This window comes from Diaphorina citri, unplaced genomic scaffold (genome assembly GCF_000475195.1).
Source record: "Diaphorina citri unplaced genomic scaffold, Diaci psyllid genome assembly version 1.1 scaffold1674, whole genome shotgun sequence".
In the NCBI taxonomy this organism is placed as follows: Eukaryota; Metazoa; Arthropoda; class Insecta; order Hemiptera; family Psyllidae; genus Diaphorina; species Diaphorina citri.
In genome coordinates this window covers 1-27,801 of record NW_007379100.1, presented here as the reverse complement: position 1 = coordinate 27,801, position 27,801 = coordinate 1, and the positions used below count along the sequence as shown (strand labels likewise).

Below are 27,801 nucleotides of genomic sequence, written 5' to 3'. Positions count from 1 at the left end.
AAACCCCCTCACAGACGCTATGTTCATGTGGTTGGATTTACATCGATATGTACCATTGGGTAGGTACGAGGCAAATAAGTATTGCACTGTGATAGGCTGATGGGAGAGAGGTAAAAGATAGGGTAGTGTTCACAACGCATGTCTCTATTTAGCGAGACTGTACAGGCGAAATTTTGTAAACAAATGGAAAATTCGGTTATAGCTGGGTAGGTGTCATACTTGAAAGAAATAATCAAGGAAGAAAAAACACACGGTTCCCTTGTTGAATACGAGACTTTCATCCTTGACTTGGAAGTGTCTATATTCTGTACCTACCTTACTAGAGCAATGGTCGAAATGCTCGCCTGGTAATCAGGAGGGAGTAGGTTCAATTCCAGGCCGAGGTATGGAATTTCACGAAATATTAGACCACGTAAGTATGACGATACTTTGGACACATTTTTCACAGAGGGAATCAAAGAGTCAGTGCGAATCCCATCAAGAGAAAAAGCAAATTTATTAGCAAGAAAAAAGCCATAACCTATTCCACTTTTACAGGGTATTTCAACCCTTGTCAGGTTACACCATTTTGCGGTTTAGAGTTTCGCAAAATCCTTTCTTATTGCACACCTAGACCATAAAAGGAATATTCCTACCAAATTTCAGCTTTCTAGGTGTGGTTCTGGAGATAGAGCGATCAGTGTGTGAAATATGAAATGTGAATCGATCTTGATTTTATAATATAAGAAGATGTTATAAATAATCATTTATAAGTCAAAATAAAACAAACATAATGAATAAATAGTGGCAAGAAAATACAATGGTCGATCTTAGCTCACAATACAGGTAATTGATGCAACAATTGTAACTACATAACCCCTCCTCCCAACATTACACGCAGTTGCACGCACGTATTGGTAAAGCATAAGCAAAATACAATATTAGACCAATATTAAATGCTCAAACAGACATACATTTCACTACACCCAAGATTAAATACAAACATTTCACTCATACCATTCAAGCTTTATTATTTCAAAGTCACTTTAAACTCATCTAATGTCAAAAGCCACACTTTGAGATCCAATCGGACTAAATTTGATTGATATGCCAGTCTAAATGTTGAAGGTTCTGTAGTCTTATTAAGGTTCTATATTTAGTGTGTACTTACACTATTGTTAAATAAACATAAAAAAAAAATCAACTTATCAGATTGTTTCATTCAATTAGATCAACTATAATCCAAATTTAAACTCAAAGTGTGGCCACAGTCTCCCACAGATGAACCACACACTCCTCACTCACTTCCACACTTTAAGCGGGAGGGCGTGGACATGGGCAGGGGCAGGTTTCTTTACCTGTTTCTCAGCTTTTACCTCTTTCTCCTATAATCCAAATTTAAACTCAAAGTGTGGCCACAGTCTCCCACAGATGAACCACACACTTCTCACTCACTTCCACACTTTAAGCGGGGGGGCGTGGACATGGGCAGGGGCAGGTTTCTTTACCTGTTTCTCAGCTTTCACCTCTTTCTCCGACGTCATACTCTTGGTTTCACTCCTCGCTCTCTGCCCGTCCTTAGGAGTAGTGTCACCTTTCACCGCATCTTTCACCTTCTCGCCAACCTTCGCGACATCTTTTGCCTTTTCGCCAACCTTCGTGACTTTCCCCGCCTTGAGTTTCTTTCTCAGGTCGGTGAGAGATGTCTCAAGCGAAGCCCGCTCTTCCACGCCTTGTTTCACTGTGTGCTGCAGCCTATTCACCGTTTCCTCTTGCTTCATCAGCTTCTCTCGCAGATGTGCATTGTTCTCTTTGAACTGGTCCAGTGTCACCTGTAGGGCATCCAGTTTCTCTTTGAGCATCCGATTCTCCAGTTGCAAATTCTCGATGACATTCTTGTGATTTTGAATATCAGCCAGGAACGCCTCCTCGTTTTTCCGCTTGTTTTCTGTAATGTGGGAGAAAAGGTTGTAATATGCAAAACACTTAGTGTGCTTCTTTGCTTATTTTGAGAGACAATCACTATCCTGAGGTTTTCTGTAATGTGGGAGAAAAGGTTGTAATATGCAAAACACTTAGTGTGCTTCTTTGCTTATTTTGAGAGACAATCACTATCCTGACTTCTGTAATGTGGGAGAAAAGGTTGTAATATGCAAAACACTTAGTGTGCTTCTTTGCTTATTTTGAGAGACAATCACTATCCTGAGGAAGCATGTCTCTCATATCGTGTGACACTGTTGTCTCTAAACATGAACCATGTGGTGGCCATTTCCTCGAGTACTTTTTGAATGCTGCGTCGCATATATTGAGGTGACACTGTTGTCTCTAAACATGAGCCATGTGGTGGCCATTTCCTCGAGTACTTTTTGAATGCTGCGTCGCATATATTGAGAGACAAATCTCGGTACTTTGGTCCCTGTATAACCATTATAATAGTTTCAGTGGCGTCCAAATTGACGTGCAAAGTTGCGATACACGCTATCTTGCGATAAACGCTGCTGCCAAATCACTTATTACTCACCTTGTATAGTGGCAACACTGTCCAACAGATTATTAAACTTCTGCGTCAATTCATTCCTGTAGGCGTCCATGCGCTGTTGCCATATCACTTCAATCTCCTGGCGTGCCTTTAGGTCGTTCTTCTGCTGCACTTGCATGTTGCTTTTGAGTACGGAGATCCGGGTTTGATACCTGGGAAGGGCAAAGAAAACAAATATTCATTGATTAATCAGAATCGCGCAAAACATGTATTCAATGTAAAAACAACCACCCAACGGTACTAAAAATTTATGTCATTTGCTTCGGAGTTTAATAAATTCAGCAGAAGTATTTATAACATGCTTTCATTAAAGTAGATTATTTTGTTTGCGTCAAACCTTGTAGCATAGAAAACGAAGAAACGCCATCTCTATGACAACATCAAGACCCGCATTTGAAGAGCCTTTCACTTACTTATGCCGTGTCAAATGCAATAGGTTCAGTGTATACTCGCGTATTTTCTCAATCTTCTCCGCGTATTGCTTGCGCAGTGTATTCAATTCTTTCTCATGTTCCTCCTGATTAGCTTCTATCGGGCCCCTCAGTTCATGAATCGTTTTACCGGCCCGATTCTCTGAGCTTGTAAACTTTGCTGCCATTTCCTTCAGATCGATACGTAGTTTCTGTGCAGGAGAATGAAAGGATGATGGGATATGTAAGGAAGTGGGTTTGCTAGGAGGTACTTAGTGGGTTTGCTAGGAGGTACTTAGTGGGTTTGCTAGGAGGTACTTAGTGGGTTTGCTAGGAGGTACTTAGTGGGTTTGCTAGGAGGTACTTAGTGGGTTTGCTAGGAGGTACTTAGTGGGTTTGCTAGGAGGTACTTAGTGGGTTTGCTAGGAGGTACTTAGTGGGTTTGCTAGGAGGTACTTAGTGGGTTTGCTAGGAGGTACTTAGTGGGTTTGCTAGGAGGTAGGAGGTACTTAGTGGGTTTGGTTAGGACGTAGAATGGTTCCAGTCAATGTTGATCGACTGTTGTGTGGACGCATTTTTGGCTGAAAACACAGTGGAATCAGATTTCCAACGTACCTGCAGCGTCGACCTGCGTAGACCGGCTTTCAAAACGAACACATACAAGGAAACAAGTCCAAGCACGGTAAACGCTAGTAATCTTATCGCCGCTGAGTCCCAGCTTGAACCAGCCCGACTCTGAGTTTACTATGTTAGGTTAACTCTGGGTACCAGCGCGCTGAAAATCTGACTCCTGTGTTTTCAGCCTTCTGTCCGTACCAACCTTCTTTAGTGGTTAGTTGACACTTACATTATTTTCCAGGACTAGAGCGTCGTTGGATCGCCGAGTGGCAATGAGTTCACATTGTAGAGCGTTGAAGTCGTCTCCACACTGAGTCATAAATAGTGGGGTGCCACTAGCAGGATACTGGGGGACAGAAAGACAAACGCAGTGTTAGAAACACAGAGACGAGGACCTACTATACCAATCCAAACGTCAGGTTTTAGTCCCATGTTAAACCGGATATTTATGAAGATGTTGAAACACATCATCGAAAATTTGTCAGATGCTAAAACAGAAAATCTACCTGCAAATGTTACCTATATTTTGGCCCGGACCTTGAAGAAATGTGAGCTTAGTACGGCCCATAAATCTATTCTTACGTACCCTTTAATTAAAACTAAATGGTAACTTATTTGGAAGTGAAATATCATCCTAAAATCTCCGTGTACATCCGACCAAAAAAGATATCCATGCAACTGATCCTCTAGGTTGACTTACTTTTGCTAGTTGATTGTCCATAAGGTCGGCGTAGTTGTTTTTCTTGAATTTGGTGTCTCTCCACCACAATTGAGAAGGGAGTAAAGGTCACAGCTGAAACAAGAGATAACAGGACTTCATTAGACACATGTTGGGCAAACTTGATCAAGTTGTAAAAAATAATTTAATAGTTGAGTCGGAACAAACTTACAATAATAACAATTTATTAAACTCTTGGTAAATATTTTACAGTGAAATTTTATCAATTAAAAGAAGATAAACTGTTGGGATTCAAACCCGCACCCTGGCGCTTCAGGAACCAAGTTCTTAAATCTTAATCACTGTCCACACTGATGAAGATCAGAAGATTTTATCTCGGGTAGATATTCTGGGTTTGAATTAACATAAATTTCATCAGATATTAATTTTCAATATTTTCCCCAAGCATCGGTTACAAAGAAACTACGCGTGGTATATTTCTCACTAGGTACCTACATCACATAGAATAATATGTGACACACTAGTATGAATGAGTCATACGGTCACGATGTAAATACAGGCGTCTTTAGAATGTTAAACACGAAATTGAGTGCCAATAATAAATTGTAGTCACATGGTACTCGACACAAAAAGAACGCCCAAAGAAGGAGAAATTGCGAAACATCCAATATTAATATTTTCTCTGTCATGATTACTTCAGTAGATAAGTACTCAAGTGTGTAGGTATTAGGAAAGGTAGAGCTACTTCTAATAATAAAATTAGTTATGTAAACCATACTGGATTTACCTACTGCTAAAATGCAAATTTGAATTGATAGCGTTTTTTTTTTTTTTTTTTTTTTTTCACTTTCCCTACATCTTTACGCACTTAATAAAATAATGGAATACATATTCCCAAGTGCCTAGGTATTAAATATGTACTTCAAAAATAAATGGACTTCTTTATTTCTTTTTCATTTCCAGGACAGATAAGAAAATTTTGCAATTGAACAACATTCCACTTTTCTGGAGATAATCTGATTCTTTTCTGAAGATGATCCGAGTAAAAGTTCGAGACTAGTGGCCTTACCAAATGATCGCATCGCATTAGATATTCGATTTTATCTAAGACCTATTCCCATGCACAAGAGGGACTTGATAATGATTATCTATTTGGAGTGACCCATATTTACACCTCACATGAGATTGTTTTCACAACTGAGCTAATCACAATGGCTCCAATGTCAGTTCAAACAATTAAAAAGCCATAAATCAAGACTTCTAGGCTAGATCTCTCACATTGGAAACGACTGCTAATTAATTCACACAAATTGATAAGTGTTAAGTATTTGATACAATGAGTCTACTTCCCTTCTATTTTGAAGGGATTAAGGGACTAGACAACCCTTGAATTTCCATGCTTTCTGTATACAGACACAACCATTGTCAAAATTACCGATTCATCGAAACATGGATTTTTTCCTAGAATCACAATTTTCTCCTACAGTACAGTATGTCACATATGATAAACATTACTGGATTTTACTCCTCGTAAATCTAGGAAATGATGGGCACATGTAGGTAGGTAAGTTCATACTCCAGTCTCCTGATTTATAACTACACTGTGCCACTCCACGACTGGAGAGGTTTTTCCATAGTACCTATGTGCCAGCTTCCTCAGGTACTTCTAGAAAATAGTAACCACTTACTTAGCAAGAATTCCTAGTGCGTACTACACTGGGTACGTCTAAATGACCTTCTCTTAGGGAGGGCACTTGTTGGACCTAGGACTACAATGTTTGTTGTATGAATAACAGATAATGGAATGCAATGTTGCCAGACGTTCACTCAATGTGTTGAACAATTTGACGATTACTTAGGTACTACAGTCCGTTTTCAATTTTTTTAAACAAATTTTATGTGGGTCAACCTTCTATGCATACGATGAATCACGAATAGGTATCTACCTACCATCATTTTGTTTCTTCGACGCGCGATGTTTTATATAATTATAGATCTTTGATCTCACCAATCTGTAGGAATTTGTGGGATATTTTAGTAGGCTAGGTACGAAAGGTTTTGGAACATTAACATTTCCTGGTCAGCAAACAAAAATTAATCAGCAGAAAACCCCCTCACAGACGCTATGTTCATGTGGTTGGATTTACATCGATATGTACCATTGGGTAGGTACGAGGCAAATAAGTATTGCACTGTGATAGGCTGATGGGAGAGAGGTAAAAGATAGGGTAGTGTTCACAACGCATGTCTCTATTTAGCGAGACTGTACAGGCGAAATTTTGTAAACAAATGGAAAATTCGGTTATAGCTGGGTAGGTACATAACTGCATTTACATACCTTACTTAAGTTACACACGATCGTTCTTCTTCACATTCCGATGAAAGCAAACATTTTTACTGGTTTTGTTGATTCAGACTTTTACCTCAATAACTACAAAAGAAGCTTAGACCTCAAATCAATAACTATGGAACAAGCTTTGACCTCAAATAGATAACTAGGGGACAAGCTTTGACCTCAAATCAATAACTATGGAACAAGCTTTGACCTCAAATAAATAACTAGGAAACAAGCATTGATCTCAAATCAATTAAGCTCCTTGGCTGGCTTTTTAACAGGAGCAGCTGCAGGGGCTGGTAGAAGAATCAGAAATATTTTAAACTCATTTATTTTTTTAAATATTATTATTTAATGTGAGACCCCTAATAGACAACAAACACAAAATAAATGTCCTTCAACATGAATCAATAACAAAATTATGTACACAACCTACAAACAGATAGGCTTTGGCTATATTCAACAAAATTTCCTAGTCATACTGCTAAAATTTAACACTTTCCATGCCGCGTCAGTCAGATCCGACTAACACCTACTATGGCCATTTGAAGCGTGTCAGACGGATCCAACTGACAACCACAGCCAGAGGGGGTATTTCACGATTTTAGGCTTGGCACGGAAAGTGTTAAACAAAGCAATATAATTAACCCCTTTGTTGGTTATTTCTTGGAGCCCAAGACATCAATTGTATTATTCCAAATACTTGCCAACTTACCTTTGGCTGGTGCTGCCTTAGCAGGTGCAGCTTTGCCTCCCTTAGCTTGCTGAGCAGGGGCTGCAGGTTTCTTGTCCTGAGCTTTGGCTCCCTTAGCTGGCTGAGCAGGTTGAGCAGCAGCAGGTTTGGCTTTCTTGGCTGCTGGTTGGGCAGCAGCAGGGGCTGCAGGCTTCTTGGCAGCAGCAGCAGCAGGGGCTGCAGGCTTTTTGGCAGCAGCAGCAGGGGCTGCAGGCTTCTTGGCTGCAGCAGGGGCTGCAGGCTTCTGGGCAGCTTGAGCTGGGGCAGCTTTTTTAGCTAAAGAAAGAAGGCCATGTTAGAATAGTAATCGCATTAACACCAACTTTCAGTGAGAGGAAAACCCATTACATTATGACCTTCTTTAGACTGTTGGTGTAGAGGAACTTTTCAACCTCATCCTAGCAATAAAATGGTGTATGTATGTTCTGAAAATAACAGCTTTACATAGAGTGTGATTGTGCCACCATATCCATATTAAAAAATTTCTTTTTTGTCCATTGAGAGAAAAAAATAATCATTTCAATAAAATGAAAACATCTTTATCTTCAAATATCTTACACTAAAAGAGAAGTATAAAAATGTTTTTGTTTCAATTGGAAAGAGATTGAGAATCTCCGATTTTTTTCTTTTACTTATTTTTTCAAAAGGTTAATTTATAAAAAATACAGAAAAGAAAAGGAGAAGACAATCAAACAAAATGTCATGAAAATGAAAAAAAAAAAATATGTAATTAGGAAAATTTTTACAAAATATGAAATTGGGGATCCTCTATGTACATTACAAAAAATCTCAAAATATCTGTGAATAGTAATAAGGAGAAAATAATCAAGACTTTGAAAAAAATTGAATATCTGTACACACGATTTATAGGTAGAGTATACAAAAATAGAGAACAACTGTACATAACAAGGAATCTCAAAATATCTGTGAATAGTAATAAGGAGAAAATAATCAAGACTTTGAAAAAAATTGAATATCTGTACACACGATTTATAGGTAAAGTATACAAAAATAGAGAACAACTGTACATAACAAGAATATGGACGATGCCCGATAGGTTCTTTTTAGCGGTCTCAGTGGCTCAGACGGAAAGACGCATAGCCTACAGGTCGCGAGTTCGAGTCTCAACCCGGGAAAAAAGACAACAGAGTTTGTTTGAGCGGTTTTCATGAGTAAAATGAAATTGTGCAAATTTAGGAGCGCAAATAAGCTTGATTTCTTGTCAACGTCGCGAGTTCGAGTCTCAACCCGGGAAAAAAGACAACAGAGTTTGTTTGAGCGGTTTTCATGAGTAAAATGAAATTGTGCAAATTTAGAAGCGCAAATAAGCTTGATTTCTTGTCAACAATTTTTAAATAGATCTCAAAATGGGACTTTTTCTTGGCATAATAGGACTTTTGAGTCTCAGCCGATAGTATAAATAGATAATAACAGGGAAACATAATAAATAAGAACTTGGGTAAGTTATACAAAATGTCAAAACCAAGATGGTAAAAAGATGTCAAACAAGAACTTTTTAGCTCTTTCATTTTCGACATCAAATGTCTCATTTATCTAAAATAAAGAAGGAGGTTTTAAACACACAGGAGGTTACAAATAATTCTATTTGTACTCTTTGATAATAATAGACATGAGGAAAACCATAATGGACTTTCTCCTCCTTACAAACTAGGAGTGAACTTGAGTTTGTCTATAGTTATAATTTCATCCCGCTAGTTCATCCCGATGCATGGCCAAAATTGTAGAAAAGGCATGGCCGAACTTGTAGAAAATAATAAAAAATACGGTCCCGCTGCGCGCTCCCTATTAGCTGAGTTATACAAAATGTCAAAACCAAGATGGTAAAAAGATGTCAAACAAGAACTTTTTAGCTCTTTCATTTTCGACATCAAATGTCTCATTTTATCTAAAATAAAGAAGGAGGTTTTAAACACACAGGAGGTTACAAATAATTCTATTTGTACTCTTTGATGATAATAATAGACATGAGGAAAACCATAATGGACTTTCTCCTCCTTACAAACTAGGAGTGAACTTGAGACTGTCTATAGTTATAATTCCGTCGCTTCGCTCCGGAATCCCGCTAGTTCATCCCGAGGCATGGCCAAAAGAAAACCATAATGGACTTTCTCCTCCTTACAAACTAGGAGTGAACTTGAGACTGTCTATAGTTATAATTCTTCGCTCCGCTCCGGAATCCCGCTAGTTCATCCCGAGGCATGGCCAAAATTGTAGAAAATAATAAAAAATACGGTCCCGCTGTGCGCTCCCTATTAGCTGAGGGCATGGCCGGCTGCATAGTTATCAAACTAAAAACATAAACGAAACTCAAAATTTTGGTCGAGAGCGGAACATTTCTCTCCCGCAGTCCCTGCACTCTGTGTATTTATGGAGATTTTAGGGATCAAAAATTGATCATATCTCAGGATTGGTTTAGAGTTTCGCAAAATCCTTTCTTATTGCACACCTAGACCATAAAAGGAATATTCCTACCAAATTTCAGCTTGCTAGGTGTTGTGGTTCTGGAGATAGAGCGATCAGTGTGTGAAATGTGAATGGATCTTGATTTTATAATATACTCTAGTAAATAAGGGTGACTGCCTTGTCATAATAATAGGCCGGAGAATAGACAAGTTATAACAGTCCATAAGGGTTCAGAGGGAAGAGCGATATCCGAAGCAAATTTTATCCTATTTCATCCGTTCAAATAGAAACCCGACCGTGAAAACCAATTCGAAAAAGGATACTAGGGACAATAAACTAGAAAACTACACAGAAATTTAATACTTACAGGCATTTTGTTCTAGATAATTTCCAATATCTACTTCACTCCACTTTGCTCCTGTCAGCCGACGAAATCAAAACTCAAAAGGAAAAAATTCCAGAGTCCAGACTGTTTTTGAGGTTAGAAATAAATGATCAAAATATCAAATCAAAACAAAGTTTGCGACGTTGCCGCTACGAAAACCTTCAGTACCTCCCCCTTCTTATTCAGTGCTACCAACCTAATTTGTTTTTCTTATATGGAATGAGCACACAGCGCAATCAGGTGAAATCCTTGTAGGTAACTAGGCACTGACATGGGCACTGACTATACTGATAGGTGAATACTTGAATAGAATTACCTACCTATTATCTATTATAGGTACCTACGGCGAAATAGATAAAAACTACGATCGTACTTAGGTACCTACTACAGTCCGTTTTCAATTTTTTTTAACAAATTTTATGTGGGTCAACCTTCTATGCATACGATGAATCACGAATAGGTACCTACCATCATTTTGTTTCTTCGACGCGCGATGTTTTATATAATAAAATTATAGATCTTTGATCTCACCAATCTGTAGGAATTAATGGGATATTTTAGTAGGCTAGGTACGAAAGGTTTTGGAACGTTAACATTTCCTGGTCAGCAAACAAAAATTAATCAGCAGAAAACCCCCTCACAGACGCTATGTTCATGTGGTTGGATTTACATCGATATGTACCATTGGGTAGGTACGAGGCAAATAAGTATTGCACTGTGATAGGCTGATGGGAGAGAGGTAAAAGATAGGGTAGTGTTCACAACGCATGTCTCTATTTAGCGAGACTGTACAGGCGAAATTTTGTAAACAAATGGAAAATTCGGTTATAGCTGGGTAGGTGTCATACTTGAAAGAAATAATCAAGGAAGAAAAAACACATGGTTCCCTTGTTGAATACGAGACTTTCATCCTTGACTTGGAAATTGGGATTATCTATATTCTATGCCTACCTTACTAGAGCAATGGTCGAAATGCTCGCCTGGTAATCAGGAGGGAGTAGGTTCAATTCCAGGCCGAGGTATGGAATTTCACGAAATATTAGATCACGTAAGTATGACGATACTTTGGACACATTTGGCTTTAAGACTATTGAAATCAAAGTGTTCATAAACTTTTAATTTTATTGATGATGGGGGGAGTAGAAAATCAAGGAATATTTGTGTCCAATTTTACGTCACCACTTAAGCAGTCCATTATACAACGTACCCATACAAATCCTCCCAAGACTTATTTTATAATTATAAAACATTTTGCCTGCAGAAAAATCAGGGTAGAGTGTTATCTAAAACCCATATGGGCGTATTCACAGACGCTATGTTCATGTGGTTGGATTTACATCGATATGTACCATTGGGTAGGTACGAGGCAAATAAGTATTGCACTGTGATAGGCTGATGGGAGAGAGGTAAAAGATAGGGTAGTGTTCACAACGCATGTCTCTATTTAGCGAGACTGTACAGGCGAAATTTTGTAAACAAATGGAAAATTCGGTTATAGCTGGGTAGGTGTCATACTTGAAAGAAATAATCAAGGAAGAAAAAACACACGGTTCCCTTGTTGAATACGAGACTTTCATCCTTGACTTGGAAATTGGGATTATCTATATTCTATGCCTACCTTACTAGAGCAATGGTCGAAATGCTCGCCTGGTAATCAGGAGGGAGTAGGTTCAATTCCAGGCCGAGTTATGGAATTTCACGAAATATTAGACCACGTAAGTATGACGATACTTTGGACACACACTGTCCAGCAGATTATTAAACTTCTGCGTCAATTCATTCCTGTAGGCGTCCATGCGCTGTTGCCATATCACTTCAATCTCCTGGCATGCCTTTAGGTCGTTCTTCTGCTGCACTTGCATGTTGCTTTTGAGTACGGAGATCCGGGTTTGATACCTGCGAAGGGAAAGGAAACAAATATTCATTGATTAATCAGAATCGCGCAAAACATGCATTCAATGTAAAAACAACCACCCAACGGTACTAAAAATTTATGTCATTTGCTTCGGAGTTTAATAAATTCAGCAGAAGTATTTATAACATGCTTTCATTAAAGTAGATTATTTTGTTTGCGTCAAACCTTGTACCGTAGAAAACGAAGAAACGCCATCTCTATGACAACATCAAGACCCGCATTTGAAGAGCCTTTCACTTACTTATGCCGTGTCAAATGCAATAGGTTCAGTGTATACTCGCGTATTTTCTCAATCTTCTCCGCGTATTGCTTGCGCAGTGTATTCAATTCTTTCTCATGTTCCTCCTGATTAGCTTCTATCGTGCCCCTCAGTTCATGAATCGTTTTACCGGACCGATTCTCTGAGCTTGTAAACTTTGCCGCCATTTCCTTCAGATCGATACGTAGTTTCTGTGCAGGAGAATGAAAGGATGATGGGAAATATAAGGAGTCTCATGTTCCTCCTGATTAGCTTCTATCGTGCCCCTCAGTTCATGAATCGTTTTACCGGACCGATTCTCTGAGCTTGTAAACTTTGCTGCCATTTCCTTCAGATCGATACGTAGTTTCTGTGCAGGAGAATGAAAGGATGATGGGATATGTAAGGAGGTGGGTTTGCTAGGAGGTACTTAGTGGGTTTGCTAGGAGGTACTTAGTGGGTTTGCTAGGAGGTACTTAGTGGGTTTGCTAGGAGGTACTTAGTGGGTTTGCTAGGAGGTACTTAGTGGACGATTCTCTGAGCTTGTAAACTTTGCCGCCATTTCCTTCAGATCGATACGTAGTTTCTGTGCAGGAGAATGAAAGGATGATGGGAAATGTAAGGAGGTGGGTTTGCTAGGAGGTACTCAGTGGGTTTGCTAGGAGGTACTTAGTGGGTTTGCTAGGAGGTAGGAGGTACTTAGTGGGTTTGGTTAGGACGTAGAATGGTTCCAGTCAATGTTGATCGACTGTTGTGTGGACGCATTTTTGGCTGAAAACACAGTGGAATCAGATTTCCAACGTACCTGCAGCGTCGACCTGCGTAGACCGGCTTTCAAAACGAACACATACAAGGAAACAAGTCCAAGCACGGTAAACGCTAGTAATCTTATCGCCGCTGAGTCCCAGCTTGAACCAGCCCGACTCTGAGTTTACTATGTTAGGTTAACTCTGGGTACCAGCGCGCTGAAAATCTGACTCCTGTGTTTTCAGCCTTCTGTCCGTACCAACCTTCTTTAGTGGTTAGTTGACACTTACATTATTTTCCAGGACTAGAGCGTCGTTGGATCGCCGAGTGGCAATGAGTTCACATTGTAGAGCGTTGAAGTCGTCTCCACACTGAGTCATAAATAGTGGGGTGCCACTAGCAGGATACTGGGGGACAGAAAGACAAACGCAGTGTTAGAAACACAGAGACGAGGACCTACTATACCAATCCAAACGTCAGGTTTTAGTCCCATGTTAAACCGGATATTTATGAAGATGTTGAAACACATCATCGAAAATTTGTCAGATGCTAAAACAGAAAATCTGCCTGCAAATGTTACCTATATTTTGGCCCGGCCCTTGAAGAAATATGAGCTTAGTACGGCCCATAAATCTATTCTTACGTACCCTTTAATTAAAACTAAACGGTAACCTATTTGGAAGTGAAATATCATCCTAAAATCTCCGTTTTCATGGGATGTACATCCGACCAAAAAAGATATCCATGCAACTGATCCTCTAGGTTGACTTACTTTTGCTAGTTGATTGTCCATAAGGTCGGCGTAGTTGTTTTTCTTGAATTTGGTGTCTCTCCACCACAATTGAGAAGGGAGTAAAGGTCACAGCTGAAACAAGAGATAACAGGACTTCATTAGACACATGTTGGGCAAACTTGATCAAGTTGTAAAAAATAATTTATACTTGAGTCGGAACAAACTTACAATAATAACAATTTATTAAACTCTTGGTAAATATTGTACAGTGAAATTTTATCAATTAAAAGAAGATAAACTGTTGGGATTCAAACCCGCACCCTGGTGCTTCATTATCATTAACCAAGTTCTTAATCACTGTCCACACTGATGAAGATCAGAAGATTTTATCTCGGGCAGATATTCTGGGTTTGAATTAACATAAATTTCATCAGATATTAATTTTCAATATTTTCCCCAAGCATCGGTTACAAAGAAACTACGCGTGGTATATTTCTCACTAGGTACCTACATCACATAGAATAATATGTGACACACTAGTATGAATGAGTCATACGGTCACGATGTAAATACAGGCGTCTTTAGAATGTTAAACACGAAATTGAGTGCCAATAATAAATTGTAGTCACATGGTACTCGACACAAAAAGAACGCCCAAAGAAGGAGAAATTGCGAAACATCCAATATTAATATTTTCTCTGTCATGATTACTTCAGTAGATAAGTACTCAAGTGTGTAGGTATTAGGAAAGGTAGAGCTACTTCTAATAATAAAATTAGTTACGTATTAAATATGTACTTCAAAAATAAATGGACTTCTTTATTTCTTTTTCATTTCCAGGACAGATAAGAAAATTTTGCAATTGAACAACATTCCACTTTTCTGGAGATAATCTGATTCTTTTCTGAAGATGATCCGAGTAAAAGTTCGAGACTAGTGGCCTTACCAAATGATCGCATCGCATTAGATATTCGATTTTATCTAAGACCTATTCCCATGCACAAGAGGGACTTGATAATGATTATCTATTTGGAGTGACCCATATTTACACCTCACATGAGATTGTTTTCACAACTGAGCTAATCACAATGGCTCCAATGTCAGTTCAAACAATTAAAAAGCCATAAATCAAGACTTCTAGGCTAGATCTCTCACATTGGAAACGACTGCTAATTAATTCACACAAATTGATAAGTGTTACGTGCAAAGTTGCGATACACGCTGCTGCCAAATTACTTATTACTCACCTTGTATAGTGGCAACACTGTCCAGCAGATTATTAAACTTCTGCGTCAATTCATTCCTGTAGGCGTCCATGCGCTGTTGCCATATCACTTCAATCTCCTGGCGTGCCTTTAGGTCGTTCTTCTGCTGCACTTGCATGTTGCTTTTGAGTACGGAGATCCGGGTTTGATACCTGGGAAGGGCAAAGAATCAAGACTTCTAGGCTAGATCTAGATCTCTCACATTGGAAACGACTGCTACTTAATTAATAATTAATTCACACAAATTGATAAGTGTCAAGTATTTGATACAATGAGTCTACTTCCCTTCTATTTTGAAGGGATTAAGGGACTAGACAACCCTTGAATTTCCATGCTTTCTGTATACAGACACAACCATTGTCAAAATTACCGATTCATCGAAACATGGATTTTTTCCTAAAATCACAATTTTTTCCCTACAGTACAGTATGTCACATATGATAAACATTACTGGATGTAAATTTTACTCCTCGTAAATCTAGGAAATGATGGGTACATGTAGGTAGGTAAGTTCATACTCCAGTCCCCTGATTTATAACTACACTGTACTTACCACTCCACGACTGGAGAGGTTTTTCCATAGTACCTACCTATGTGCCAGCTTCCTCAGGTACTTCTAGAAAATAGTAACCACTTATAATCTAAATAGATATCATGTAGAATAATGTTTTATTTACTTAGCAAGAATTCCTAGTGCGTACTACACTGGGTACGTCTAAATGACCTTCTCTTAGGGAGGGCACTAGTTGGACCTAGGACTACAATGTTTGTTGTATGAACAACAGATAATGGAATGCAATGTTGCCAGGCGTTCACTCAATGTGTTGAACATTTTGACGATATAGGATGATGGAATAGATCAGGAATAAATTGTCTGATTAGAGCTTTGATCTTTTGTTTATCGTCCTTGTGAATGCCTGCTTGTCTCTTATAGGATGATGGAATAGATCAGGAATAAATTGTCTGATTAGAGCTTTGATCTTTTGTTTATCGTCCTTGTGAATGCCTGCTTGTCTCTTGACATGATGGATGAGTAGGTTAGCAGCATCATCAATGATACTTTTATCTCTGTACTCTAGTACAAGATGAGGTCCTCCTGTAGCATTGCTATCTAGACCTTGCTCATTTCTTTCTTCATACAAAGTTTCAATTTCATTGAATAGTGACTTTGATCGTAACTGCTTGATATCATTTTGTTTGAAATTGATACCTTGGTGGTCTAGAGATTTCAAATAAAACTTCTCATTTTGTTCTCGCCAAATTTTGTTGAAACCTTTCTGTGCTTCCCTCCATTCTTCATCTTTTGATTTTAAACGTCGTAAAACAACTGGGATTGCAACAATGGGGTTCTTCTTGACTCCTTCAATGAGATCATGTGCTTTATCACCATACACTCTCCGTAGAGCTCTCACATGGATGGTTGGGGAGTAGCCACCAAGACAGTCATCTAAACGGAATTTAGAAAGTTCATCAGCAGAAAATCTACTTATTTTCTTGAGAACACTTTCCAGAGCTTTGATGTTTGACGATATGTACGTATTTTCTTCGTCAACAAATCCGTTGTCAAGGGTTACCAAATTGTTTCTATCAAAGAGAATAGAAAACAGTGCGGTTGCTAAGGTATTGGATTTATAATCAAGGGGACCGCTAGTCGAATCGCACCTACGAATGAAGTCCGATTTTCACGATCCGTTCAGATCATCCAATAAAGTCTCAGTATGCTCAACGAGTGGTCAAATATTTTACAGGCGATTAGATGGGAATGAGCATTTTTTGTCTTGAACGGCAGAAGTGAATACTCCCATTTAATCACCAGTTAGAATATTTCGACTCAAGTGTGACCTGCACTTTAGTGGGAATCGGAATTTGAAATAGTTCGATTTAAAGGAAGGTCATTTGTAAAATTAGGTAGAAGTCAATGAATGCCTTTTTGCAAGCGTGCCGGGAGGCGTGCGAACGTCAAGAGTTCGATTCGACGGGCGGCCGGTTAAAATATGCCCAGGAAATACAAACAAAATCATCAGTAAGGCTTCGGAATAAGTTATTTACAAGTGGTGCTCACTCTACAGGCCTCTAGGAATGCAAGTCTACCGGCTGACTTGGTATCCACCAATCCCTCAGTCCACCATCAACGCAGAACGAAGTTCAAACGAATATCGAAAAAAACGAAAAAAGAACAAGAAAACAACGCGTGAAGAGAAATGATAAAAATACCTTCACAACAAACACAACACTACCTCTGCTCCCCAAAAAACGAAAAAAGAACAAGAAAACAACGCGTGAAGAGAAATGATAAAAATACCTTCACAACAAACACAACACTACCTCTGCTCCCCTCCTATCGCTGCTGTGATAATAAGCCATAACGGAGTAATGCAACAAGGCAGAGGGGGGCAAGGTATTTCTGTATACAAAACACTCAGTTTCTTCTCTACCTTATAATTCCCCCTTCCCGACATCAGCTGAGCTGATATGTTTCGTTATCGCGGTATACACAGTTTATGATTTCTCAAATCAGACCTCTCGAGGCAAGTTAATGTGGTGGGGATATACACACAACTTGTGTCTCTCTGCTTGGGTATCAACACTATCAACAGACCAGCATGGCTTGGAATACTTTGCTCGTCTGTGCTTGAGTTTTGTATTTTTTTCTCGACCTACTACGAAACAAGAACTAGCAATACGGGTTTAGTTTTTTCCTCTCCTTCAAGACTCAAGCTAGGTACGGAATTCTTTCATAAAATTTTCAGAGATTCTCCCAGATTTCGAGGAATTATTCAAATTGTTTGGTCAAATTGAGGACCTAAGACAAAAGAGAAAGGAGGGAGAGAAAACAAAATAAGCTGAGCGTAGAATAGACATGTACCAAGATATCTACATAACAATATTATTTAACCTTGCCTAGTCTGGTGGTTCACAGATTGGCACCCCAGATTATGGAGGCACGAATTTCTTTCAAGGACCTACTACGAAACAAGAACTAGCAATACGGGTTTAGTTTTTTCCTCTCCTTCAAGACTCAAGCTAGGTACGGAATTCTTTCATAGATAAATCTATAGATAGGCTAGATGTTAAAACAGGGAGTAAACTAACGTCTCGCAGTGGAACTAACATAACAATATTATTTAACCTTGCCTAGTCTGGTGGTTCACAGATTGGCACCCCAGATTATGGAGGCACGAATTTCTTTCAAGGTTAACTTATGTGATAATTCCTCATAAATACTACAGATTGCTTACTTACAGTAAACATAGGTTCCAAGGTCAATGATACCACTATCTAGCTGTCCACACATTAGCTGTCTCAATGGATGACAGCTATCTGATAAATCTAGTAAACATAGGTTCCAAGGTCAATGATACCACTATCTAGCTGTCCACACATTAGCTGTCTCAATGGATGACAGCTATCTGATAAATCTTTAGATAGGCTAGATGTTAAAACAGGGAGTAAACTAACGTCTCGCAGTGGAACTAAGAAAGAATAGAAAGATAGCCAAATAGACATGGGTAGAGATTTTTTGCTTCTCTTTATTGCCTTGCTGGCTGACATTGCCATCATGGAATGAAATAAAAAAACAAAAGAACAGCTAAGTTCAGTTCAACACTCTACCTATAACAGACGAAAATTCGGAGATTGCTAAAGAAAAAGGATATATATAAAAAAAAAAAACATAATGACAGAGGCTTACCTTAAGATTCAACCGTTTAAAACAATTTTTTTCGGAAAATTAAAACGATATAAGGTACCTACTGAAGGCAATTTCAAAATGGGAGCACTTGAATTTACATTTTCAGTTGAGCTTTTCTAGCCAACCATTTACATGGAGTAAGCAACTGTTGATGAGTTTGTTATCTTTGGAGCTCATATAACATTTTAACTGATAAGCTTTTCTAGCCAACCATTTATATGGAGTAAGCAACTGTTGATGAGTTTGTTATCTTTGGAGCTCATATAACATTTTAACTGATAATAGGTACTTGTAATTAAAACACCTCAAGTACCTAATACAAACACTTTCACACTTGGAGAGAAAGAAAGGACCCAATTGTTTGACTGTGAAGCACTCTCTGAAATGTACCCTCATTATTCTGAGTTCTGACCATCTGACCAAGAAGAGGTTAGAATCTGTATTTCATTAACTAGGAGACAATGTACCACAAAGGAAAAGCTTAATGCTATTTCAGCTAATGATGATAAATATTGAGAAGGTGCCTTTACATAATGATGTAATTAAAATAATAATTATTCTTCCAAGAGGAGAGTCAAACCTGAGAGCCTGAGACTCAGCTAGCTTGAATACAATGTACCTATTGTAACATCTGACTTATCAATTATTATTTTTCCAATGACCAGTAGGTAACTTGCTTGGAACCTGTTTTTGATTTTGTTGACATAATTGATGGCATGATTGAACTCTACAGGTTGATTGTGAGGGGAGGTGTGACCTGACTCAACTTGGATGAGAGCTTGAGTAACAGCTTGATGTGCCTGGGCTTGTGATATTGCATGACTGTTGAGAGTAGAAGCAGCACTAGTGAGAAGAGCAGGAGATGCATTGTTACCATGTACTGCTGGGATGAGTGTTGGCTTAATAGGTGCTGGGGATGGAGGTAGGGAGGGTCGGTTAATAACATGGTGTGTTGTTGTTGTGTGATGTACGGTTGACGTTGGAATCAGTGGTGAGGAAGAGGATGGACTTGGAACACTAACTGACACCTGAAATGAGTAACCTTGATCATTTGCTTGAATTTCAATCTTGTAGCCAGGTGGAAGAAATGTGTTGAATCCTACTATGAGTTCAGGGTGACCCTTGAATAAATTAGAAACTCTAGTGATAACACCAGGGGTATCTATACTTTGTGACTTGAACTCTTTCATTATGTCGAGGAAGTCATTATACACTTGGGGCTGGTTACCAAACTTGAACTTGACTTGATCCAAGTAAGACAAAGCATCTTCAACTTTAAGCCTATGGAACTGAGCTGGTTGTTCAGGTATAGTATGAGGTGGAGTTGTAACAACTGTTGTGTGGACTTTCTGTCTAATCTGACCACCTTGATGTACCACAGGGGAAGCACCACCTGGGAGTGCACTGGTAGCTGCCAGGGGTATTACTTTATCTGTCACTCCTAACACAGGCATGGTAGCAGTGAAGTTAGAAGAGGGAGAGAGTGAATATTGAATTGTAGGGCCACCAACAGGCTGGGAGTAAGAGCCTTGTTGTACAGTTACCAATGTCCGGGGCCTTGGGGAATGAGAGTTGGGATAGCCACCACCATCTGCATCCGCAGAAATAATAGCTTCATCTAACCGTCGCTTCATATTCCTTCACATTTGTGATCATGTATATTTGGACGCTTCTTTAACCTCATTTATAATGCCAACAATACTGTCCACTGGTAGGTAACTTGAACCTGACCCTGTCTGGCCTGGTCTTCCTTCCTTCACTTGAAATTATCACCACTTGAAATGTTCACTGTACGAATGACGGCTAAATTCTAACAATATGTGCCTCGAAACCCGAATAGACAGCTATTTATTCAAACGAAAAGAAAGTTTTCTTCACACTTATCATGGGCTGATTTCAAAAACGGTTTACTGTGAGAATTCACAAATGATAATGTGTGAAAATTTCCACCCGAATAGACAGCTATTTATTCAAACGAAAAGAAAGTTTTCTTCACACTTATCATGGGCTGATTTCAAAAACGGTTTACTGTGAGAATGCACAAATGATAATGTGTGAAAATTTCCAGGGATGGAAACCAAAGTTAACTGGGAACACAGAACGAAAAAGAAAACACAAAGAAAAGTCAAGTTAGACTGGAAAACACATCGGAAAATTAAAATATAAACAAACTCCTTTAATTAAAAAAAAATGTTAAGAACAGAAATCGCAAACAAGACGAACGAGTTTCGAGGCTTTCATCGACGTTGCCAGATCTCTCTTTTTCGATGCTGCATTCTGGGAAGAGTTCGAACCGGACTTTCAAATTTTTACTTGTTATTTGTAATCCTTTGTAGTTCTCCTTGTAATAAAATGATACATATTTCACTATAGACTTTGAAATTTCAAACTCCGTCCAAAATATAGCCGCTTTGGCACCAGCAAAGAAAGAAATAAAAAATTTCCATTTAATTTCACTATAGACTTTGCAGTTATAAACTCCGTCCAAAATATAGCCGCTTTGGCACCAGCAAAGAAAGAAATAAAAATTTTCCATTTAAAATATGCAGTGAAATTTGTTAGGTTGGCAACACATTTTTAGCGCTAAATGACGTTCCAGAGTTGAAATGACGTCACACGGGATAAGAGAAGAGGGGCAGGAGAAAAAAGTAGGTAAAAAGTACCTACAGCTACTTGCTACTATGGAAATGGCGTTTTCTGTCATATGACCGATCCATCTCCCTCCAAACGTTATTTTTTCTCCTTTTATTTCTCAGCAGCAGAGCGGAGAGCTCATGAGCAGAAAATATAATATCAAACAGGCTTGGATTTAAAATACAAAAAATTGTTTTTTCGCCTTGTTCCATTCTCTCTGTCTGCACTGTAAACGTCTTCACCTCACGCTAATACAAGTATTATTTCACGCAAGGTGTCCTTGTTCCATTCTCTCTGTCTGCACTGTAAACGTCTTCACCTCACGCTAATACAAGTATTATTTCACGCAAGGTGTACGGAAAAAAAAGAAAAATAATTCAGTAGGTAGGTAGGAACCGACTTTCCCATTTTTTCGTGCCTTTATTCCGTAGTCCTACTACCAATATTACGTACGTACCTACTATAACGACGCGACGTACCGCTTGCGGTCCCCTTTTCTCGAGGTCTACGAGTTTACGCAGGTACCTATCTATACTTGGGCACTTACGCAGAAGAAAAATAGGTACCTACCGAGATCATTATGTGCGTTTTGTTTTCACAAATCCACTGCCAAAGTTGGTTACTTTCGTATTAAATAAAGTACGATATGTATGTAGGTACTACCCGCAGTAGGTACCTATTCCGTCTACTGTAGGTACTTGAAATAGGTACACTTGGGTATTTCATAAACTATTCGGAGGTACATACATACCTATCTTCAGTAGGTATACCTATAAAGTCGCATACTCATTAGACAGGCGTACTTAGTGGGTTTGGTTAGGACGTAGAATGGTTCCAGTCAATGTTGATCGACTGTTGTGTGGACGCATTTTTGGCTGAAAACACAGAGGAATCAGATTTCCAACGTACCTGCAGCGTAGACCGGCTTTCAAAACGAACACATACAAGGAAACGAGTCTAAGCACGGTAAACGCTAGTAATCTTATCGGCTCTGAGTCCCAGCTTGAATTAAATACATATGTACTTCAAAAATAAATGGACTTCTTTATTTCTTTTTCATTTCCAGGACAGATAAGAAAATTTTGCAATTGAACAACTTTCCACATTCCACTTTTCTGAAGATGATCCGAGTAAAAGTTCGAAACTAGTGGCCTTACCAAATGATCGCATCGCATTAGATATTCGATTTTATCTAAGACCTATTCCCATACACAAGAGGGACTTGATAATGATTATCTATTTGGAGTGACCCATATTTACACCTCACTGAGCTAATCACAATGGCTCCAATGTCAGTTCAAACAATTAAAAAGCCATAAATCAAGACTTCTAGGCTAGAAGAAGTCGTAGAAGAAAAAGAAAAATTCCGTTGGTCCTCATTTTTCCTGCTCTATGACTTTGAAACACCACCCAAGTATGCGCAACTGATCTATTCTCGGTACTTTGGTCCCTGTATAACCATTATAATAGTTTCAGTGGCGTCCAAATTGACGTGCAAAGATCAAGACTTCTAGGCTAGATCTAGATCTCTCACATTGGAAACGACTGCTACTTAATTAATAATTAATTCACACAAATTGATAAGTGTTAAGTATTTGATACCTACAATGAGTCTACTTCCCTTCTATTTTGAAGGGATTAAGGGACTAGACAACCCTCTAATTTCGATGCTTCCTGTATACAGACACAACCATTGTCAAAATTACCGATTCATCAAAACATGGATTTTTTCCTAGAATCACAATTTTTTCCCTACAGTACAGTATGTCACATATGATAAACATTACTGGATTTTACTCCTCGTAAATCTAGGAAATGATGGGTACATGTAGGTGGGTAAGTGGGTACCTCATACTCCAGTCCCCTGATTTATAACTACACTGTACCACTCCACGACTGGAGAGGTTTTTCCATAGTACCTATGTGCCAACTTCCTCAGGTACTTCTAGAAAATAGTAACCACTTATAATCTAAGTAGATATCAGGTAGAATAATGTTTTATCCCTGTCGCGTATAATATCTCTAGTAGCGCGGTCAAACTTTCTTGACTTGGCGGGGCGGAGCGCTACCGCGCTCCTTAATTTACTTAGCACGATTTTTACCAAATTGTTACAGTCGCGTCCTTGGACCATACCGGGATATCATACCAAATTCCATCGCTTTACGACAAACCGTTCTTGAGTTGTTCACAACTTTTCACTTTTTCCCATTTAAACCTGTAGAATACGTATTTGAAAAAAAGAAAAAAAAAAAATAAATAAAATTTTTCGAAGTCCAAGCGGCCTATAGGTACGGCGGCCGATTTTTGGTGGAAAAATTTCTATCTTAAAATTCTCCCCGTGTAATGTAATAAGGAATCATTTAAAGTATACAAAGAATTGGATTTTTTTTTAAATCTCCAAGTCTGAAGCAACATTGACTTTGGTTGATATCTGGATGAGTGACTGTCCGATTTTTACCAAATTGTTACAGTCACGTCCTTGGACCATACCGGGATATCATACCAAATTTCATCGCTTTACGACAAACCGTTCTTGAGTTGTTCACAACTTTTCACTTCTTCCCATTTAAACCTGTAGTACGTAACGTACGTACAGACCATGGGCTAAAAACCACTTTTTTAACATCAGGGGATCCCAAAACGGATATTTTCAACCATTTCCCGTTTTTGAAAATTTGGACTGATTGCAATACTTTCATTACTAGTATAGCTCGCTATACTGTAGTAATAGAAAGTAAAAAAAAAAAAAAAAAAAAAAAAAAAAAAAAAAAAAAAAAAAAAAAAAAAACAAGGTTAGTGGTTCAAAGGACTATAGATCTCACTCGGAAAGAAAGTACCCTAGGTAGGTACCTACTTATCTGGACATTTCTATTCATTAGCATCATAGTTTGTTTATTTTCTCTTGAGAAGGAACTAGGCCTTACTAGGCTATGGTCGGTTCTCCGTTGTGAATGGTGAAACAAACAAATAGGTTCTCAGACCGATAGGTAAACCAGATAGAAAATCTTCGAGTTAAAACTTAGACCTTCCTTTGTCCGATCAATAAGTTGGTAATAAAAATCGGTTCCGCCTCGTAGCACAAAGTCAAGTACTGACTTGAGAAGGTACCTATCAGCTGTTTCCTCGTGTCTAGACTATGTATGTAGGTTCTTGATAACATACCTTATGAAAGGTATCTTCATAATACACCAAAATACCTTATTATGCCAATATAACCTTTCAAATTCTCCGAGATCGGGTGTCGAGTACCAGTAACCTTTCTACTTATTGTTGGGAGTCTACTGTCTGACATTTCATTGAGTTGAATAATTTCACACGCTCAGCTATTTAATTAACATAATATACATATACATCCTCCATACATTAAGGCGAAAAAATCTGAATCCAACGCACAAGCATCATTTGCTTTTACGGATGGGTATATCATTTATTTAATTACATAACTTTTTATCTCATGTTTTGGGTATGAAAGTTTCAATAATTGGAAATGTGGATAAAAAAAAAGCTCATCCTTTATTAGTAAGTACCTAATCAGCTATCATGATTCATGACATTTCCCCGTGTTTGTTTGGGCGTTTCTTCGCAAAATGACACTCTCAAACTACTGACAACATACACTGGGAACCTGATACTCAGCTCTCCAAACACACATTGCGCTATTTTAGGTCAGGGATAAAATGTTGCTGGGGGTGGTTGGGTTGGGAGGACTGGGTGGCCATTGTGGCAAGGTCTGTAGGGGGTGGGTGTCGAGGGTAAGGTTGAAAGATGTAAACAAAAAGGCGAAGAAGTTCGCCGGAGTATGTGATATGAAAATGCTGGGTAATAATCTTCTACCTCAATCTCTGTCTTGGGTTTTAACCTCAATGCAACAGCCGTGGACTCTTGCCGTGAAGTTTTGTGCTTGGATTCAATCTGTGCTAGTACAGAGGCATGCTCATACATCTGGGAGAGTCTATCACATAGGATCTGGTGCAGTCTGAAGAACAAGTACCAGTTGTTGTTACCAAAGAAGAGAGTATAGTACTCATCTGGGTAAGGGGGTATCACACTAGGGGGGTTCCTTTCCTTCTTCACTTTTGTCTCCTTCTTCTCCTCCTCATTCTTGTTAGCTTCATCTTTTTCTTTTTTGTCTTTGTTCTCTTTGGAATTTGAGTCACTTTCATTTTCCTTGTTGCTCTGTTGATCATCACTGGGCTCAGTTTTCACCTCAGTCTGCACTTCCATCTTGTCATCTTCAGTATCCTTGTCTTTCTTGGTCTCTTCTGAGAGTGCTTCCTCAGGCTTGGGACTGGCTGGATTACTCAATGAGTCAATGTCTGCACAGTCATCCTTCTCATCATCACTTAATTCTTGCCTAGGATGATGGAATAGATCAGGAATAAATTGTCTGATTAGAGCTTTGATCTTTTGTTTATCGTCCTTGTGAATGCCTGCTTGTCTCTTAACATGATGGATGAGTAGGTTAGCAGCATCATCAATGATACTTTTATCTCTGTACTCTAGTACAAGATGAGGTCCTCCTGTAGCATTGCTATCTAGACCTTGCTCATTTCTTTCTTCATACAAAGTTTCAATTTCATTGAATAGTGACTTTGATCGTAACTGCTTGATATCATTTTGTTTGAAATTGATACCTTGGTGGTCTAGAGATTTCAAATAAAACTTCTCATTTTGTTCTCGCCAAATTTTGTTGAAACCTTTCTGTGCTTCCCTCCATTCTTCATCTTTTGATTTTAAACGTCGTAAAACAACTGGGATTGCAACAATGGGGTTCTTCTTGACTCCTTCAATGAGATCATGTGCTTTATCACCATACACTCTCCGTAGAGCTCTCACATGGATGGTTGGGGAGTAGCCACCAAGACAGTCATCTAAACGGAATTTAGAAAGTTCATCAGCAGAAAATCTACTTATTTTCTTGAGAACACTTTCCAGAGCTTTGATAGTGGAATTGTTAGATTCAATAACAACATCCAACTCAAACCGTTCATCCTCACACCGATAGATATATTCTTCAAACTGAGTTTTCCTGGAGGTGACAAAGGTGGAGTCTTCTGACCAGGAGGGGAATGATACCCAGGTATCATTGAGAACATCTTTACACAGAGCAGTTCTCCCACTACATCTTGGTTGCACATAGTTACGGGGTAAAGCACAGTAGCTAGCACCAAGTCTTCTTAGATTGGTATAGTCCAGAGTGCTACAGCTACCACTCTCATTCCTCTCCTCTGCTATTCTTTCTTGCCTTGACACATTATTAGGTTGTATGCTATCTAGCAAGGACAGGTGAGGTAGGTTCTGGGGCTTTGGGTATTCTGGCTTCACTGTTTCATTGCTAGGTGTCACTGCAGAGTTATTTACATCATTCAAGCTGAGAAAATCTTTGAACCACTTGAGAAGATCAGGAAACCGATTGAGATAAGGAGTGACTAATTGTAGCAACTCAACACGAGAAATGATTTCATGATTGTACAAAATTAAACATCTTAGGAAGTTCTCATAAACTTGTTGATTATGGAAAGCTTTCCTCACCTTATCAAAGTAGGCATAATCATTGAGGTTTCCATACTTGGCTACCTCTGCGAGGGATACATCTCTTAGCTGAGTGAGAGGCTTTAACTTCTTAGCAGGGGTATGATACAATGTAGATACATTGGATGAGAATGAAGATGACCGCTTGAGCTGAGATGAGTTGGAGGGGGGTGGATTGTACTTGGGTACTGTACTAGGACTACTCCCACTACTGCTGCCATTGTTGTTGGTGGTGGTGGTGTTGTTAATATTAGTATTATTGTTTAAGTTGCTAGGGGGAGCACTGTTGTTGCTAGGGAAGTTAGGCATCTTCACATTGAGGGAAGGTACCCTGGGTGTAGGGATGTGATCACTTTTCTTTGTACTGAAAGAATTGTGGTTTGTTGCATCTGGAAGGAACTTGCCAAACTCTGCTAAGAGATCCTCTTGATTTTCAAATAATTTGGCTACTTGAGAGTATACTTCTGCCTCTGTTAATGTTTTACCTCCAGAATTTGAATGCATCTCCTTGGAAGTTTTTTGTTCTTTCTGATAGGTATGCAAAATCTCCAAAAACTTTTTGTATTTGTCAGGTTGTCCTTGGAACCTGTTTTTGATTTTGTTGACATAATTGATGGCATGATTGAACTCTACAGGTTGATTGTGAGGGGAGGTGTGACCTGACTCGACTTGGATGAGAGCTTGAGTAACAGCTTGATGTGCCTGGGCTTGTGATATTGCGTGACTGTTGAGAGTAGAAGCAGCACTAGTGAGAAGAGCAGGAGATGCATTGTTACCATGTACTGATGGGATGAGTGTTGGCTTAATAGGTGCTGGGGATGGAGGTAGGGAGGGTCGGTTAATAACATGGTGTGTTGTTGTTGTATGATGTACGGTTGACGTTGGAATCAGTGGTGAGGAAGAGGATGGACTTGGAACACTAACTGACACCTGAAATGAGTAA

General features: G+C 38.9%; 4 protein-coding genes, 1 long non-coding RNA gene and 1 pseudogene across 6 annotated transcripts; 1 reads left to right on the top strand and 5 right to left on the bottom strand.

Annotated features, from left to right (window-relative positions):
* Positions 1-783: 783 nt before the first annotated feature.
* On the bottom strand, positions 784-4,743 carry LOC103516823. 2 transcript variants are annotated; one of them, XM_026829117.1, is made up of 7 exons: positions 4,721-4,743; positions 4,247-4,339; positions 3,776-3,892; positions 2,932-3,140; positions 2,501-2,670; positions 1,518-1,927; positions 784-1,364 (listed from the first exon to the last, which is right to left on the bottom strand). In XM_026829117.1, the coding sequence occupies exons 2-7, from the start codon at positions 4,265-4,267 to the stop codon at positions 1,281-1,283; spliced, it is 1,011 nt and encodes a 336-aa protein (XP_026684918.1). In that variant the 5' UTR covers positions 4,268-4,339; positions 4,721-4,743; the 3' UTR covers positions 784-1,280. The 2 variants fall into 2 exon arrangements, with proteins under 2 accessions (XP_026684918.1, XP_008480033.1); XM_008481811.3 differs by lacking the exons at positions 784-1,364; positions 4,721-4,743 and having other exon boundaries at positions 1,400-1,927.
* Positions 4,744-6,809: 2,066 nt separating this feature from the next.
* On the bottom strand, positions 6,810-7,638 carry LOC103516822 (late histone H1-like). Its single transcript, XM_026829120.1, has 3 exons — positions 7,617-7,638; positions 7,276-7,569; positions 6,810-6,856 (listed from the first exon to the last, which is right to left on the bottom strand). Exons 1-3 carry the CDS (start codon positions 7,636-7,638, stop codon positions 6,810-6,812), a joined length of 363 nt encoding a protein of 120 aa, XP_026684921.1.
* Positions 7,639-7,772: 134 nt separating this feature from the next.
* LOC113470576 lies at positions 7,773-8,512 on the top strand. Its single transcript, XR_003393587.1, has 2 exons — positions 7,773-8,163; positions 8,290-8,512. It is a non-coding gene; the product is annotated as an uncharacterized LOC113470576 (long non-coding RNA).
* Positions 8,513-11,808: 3,296 nt separating this feature from the next.
* LOC108253374 lies at positions 11,809-17,228 on the bottom strand. The gene is made up of 6 exons (XM_026829119.1): positions 17,063-17,228; positions 13,775-13,867; positions 13,293-13,409; positions 12,514-12,625; positions 12,259-12,355; positions 11,809-11,998 (listed from the first exon to the last, which is right to left on the bottom strand). The coding sequence occupies exons 2-6, from the start codon at positions 13,793-13,795 to the stop codon at positions 11,809-11,811; spliced, it is 537 nt and encodes a 178-aa protein (XP_026684920.1). The 5' UTR covers positions 13,796-13,867; positions 17,063-17,228.
* On the bottom strand, positions 14,019-20,635 carry LOC103516821 (paired amphipathic helix protein Sin3a-like). Its single transcript, XM_008481809.1, has 5 exons — positions 19,369-20,635; positions 18,460-18,473; positions 15,922-16,584; positions 14,983-15,152; positions 14,019-14,101 (listed from the first exon to the last, which is right to left on the bottom strand). The coding sequence occupies exons 1-5, from the start codon at positions 20,323-20,325 to the stop codon at positions 14,019-14,021; spliced, it is 1,887 nt and encodes a 628-aa protein (XP_008480031.1). The 5' UTR covers positions 20,326-20,635.
* Positions 20,636-24,992: 4,357 nt separating this feature from the next.
* On the bottom strand, positions 24,993-27,794 carry LOC103516820 (annotated as a pseudogene).
* Positions 27,795-27,801: the final 7 nt, after the last annotated feature.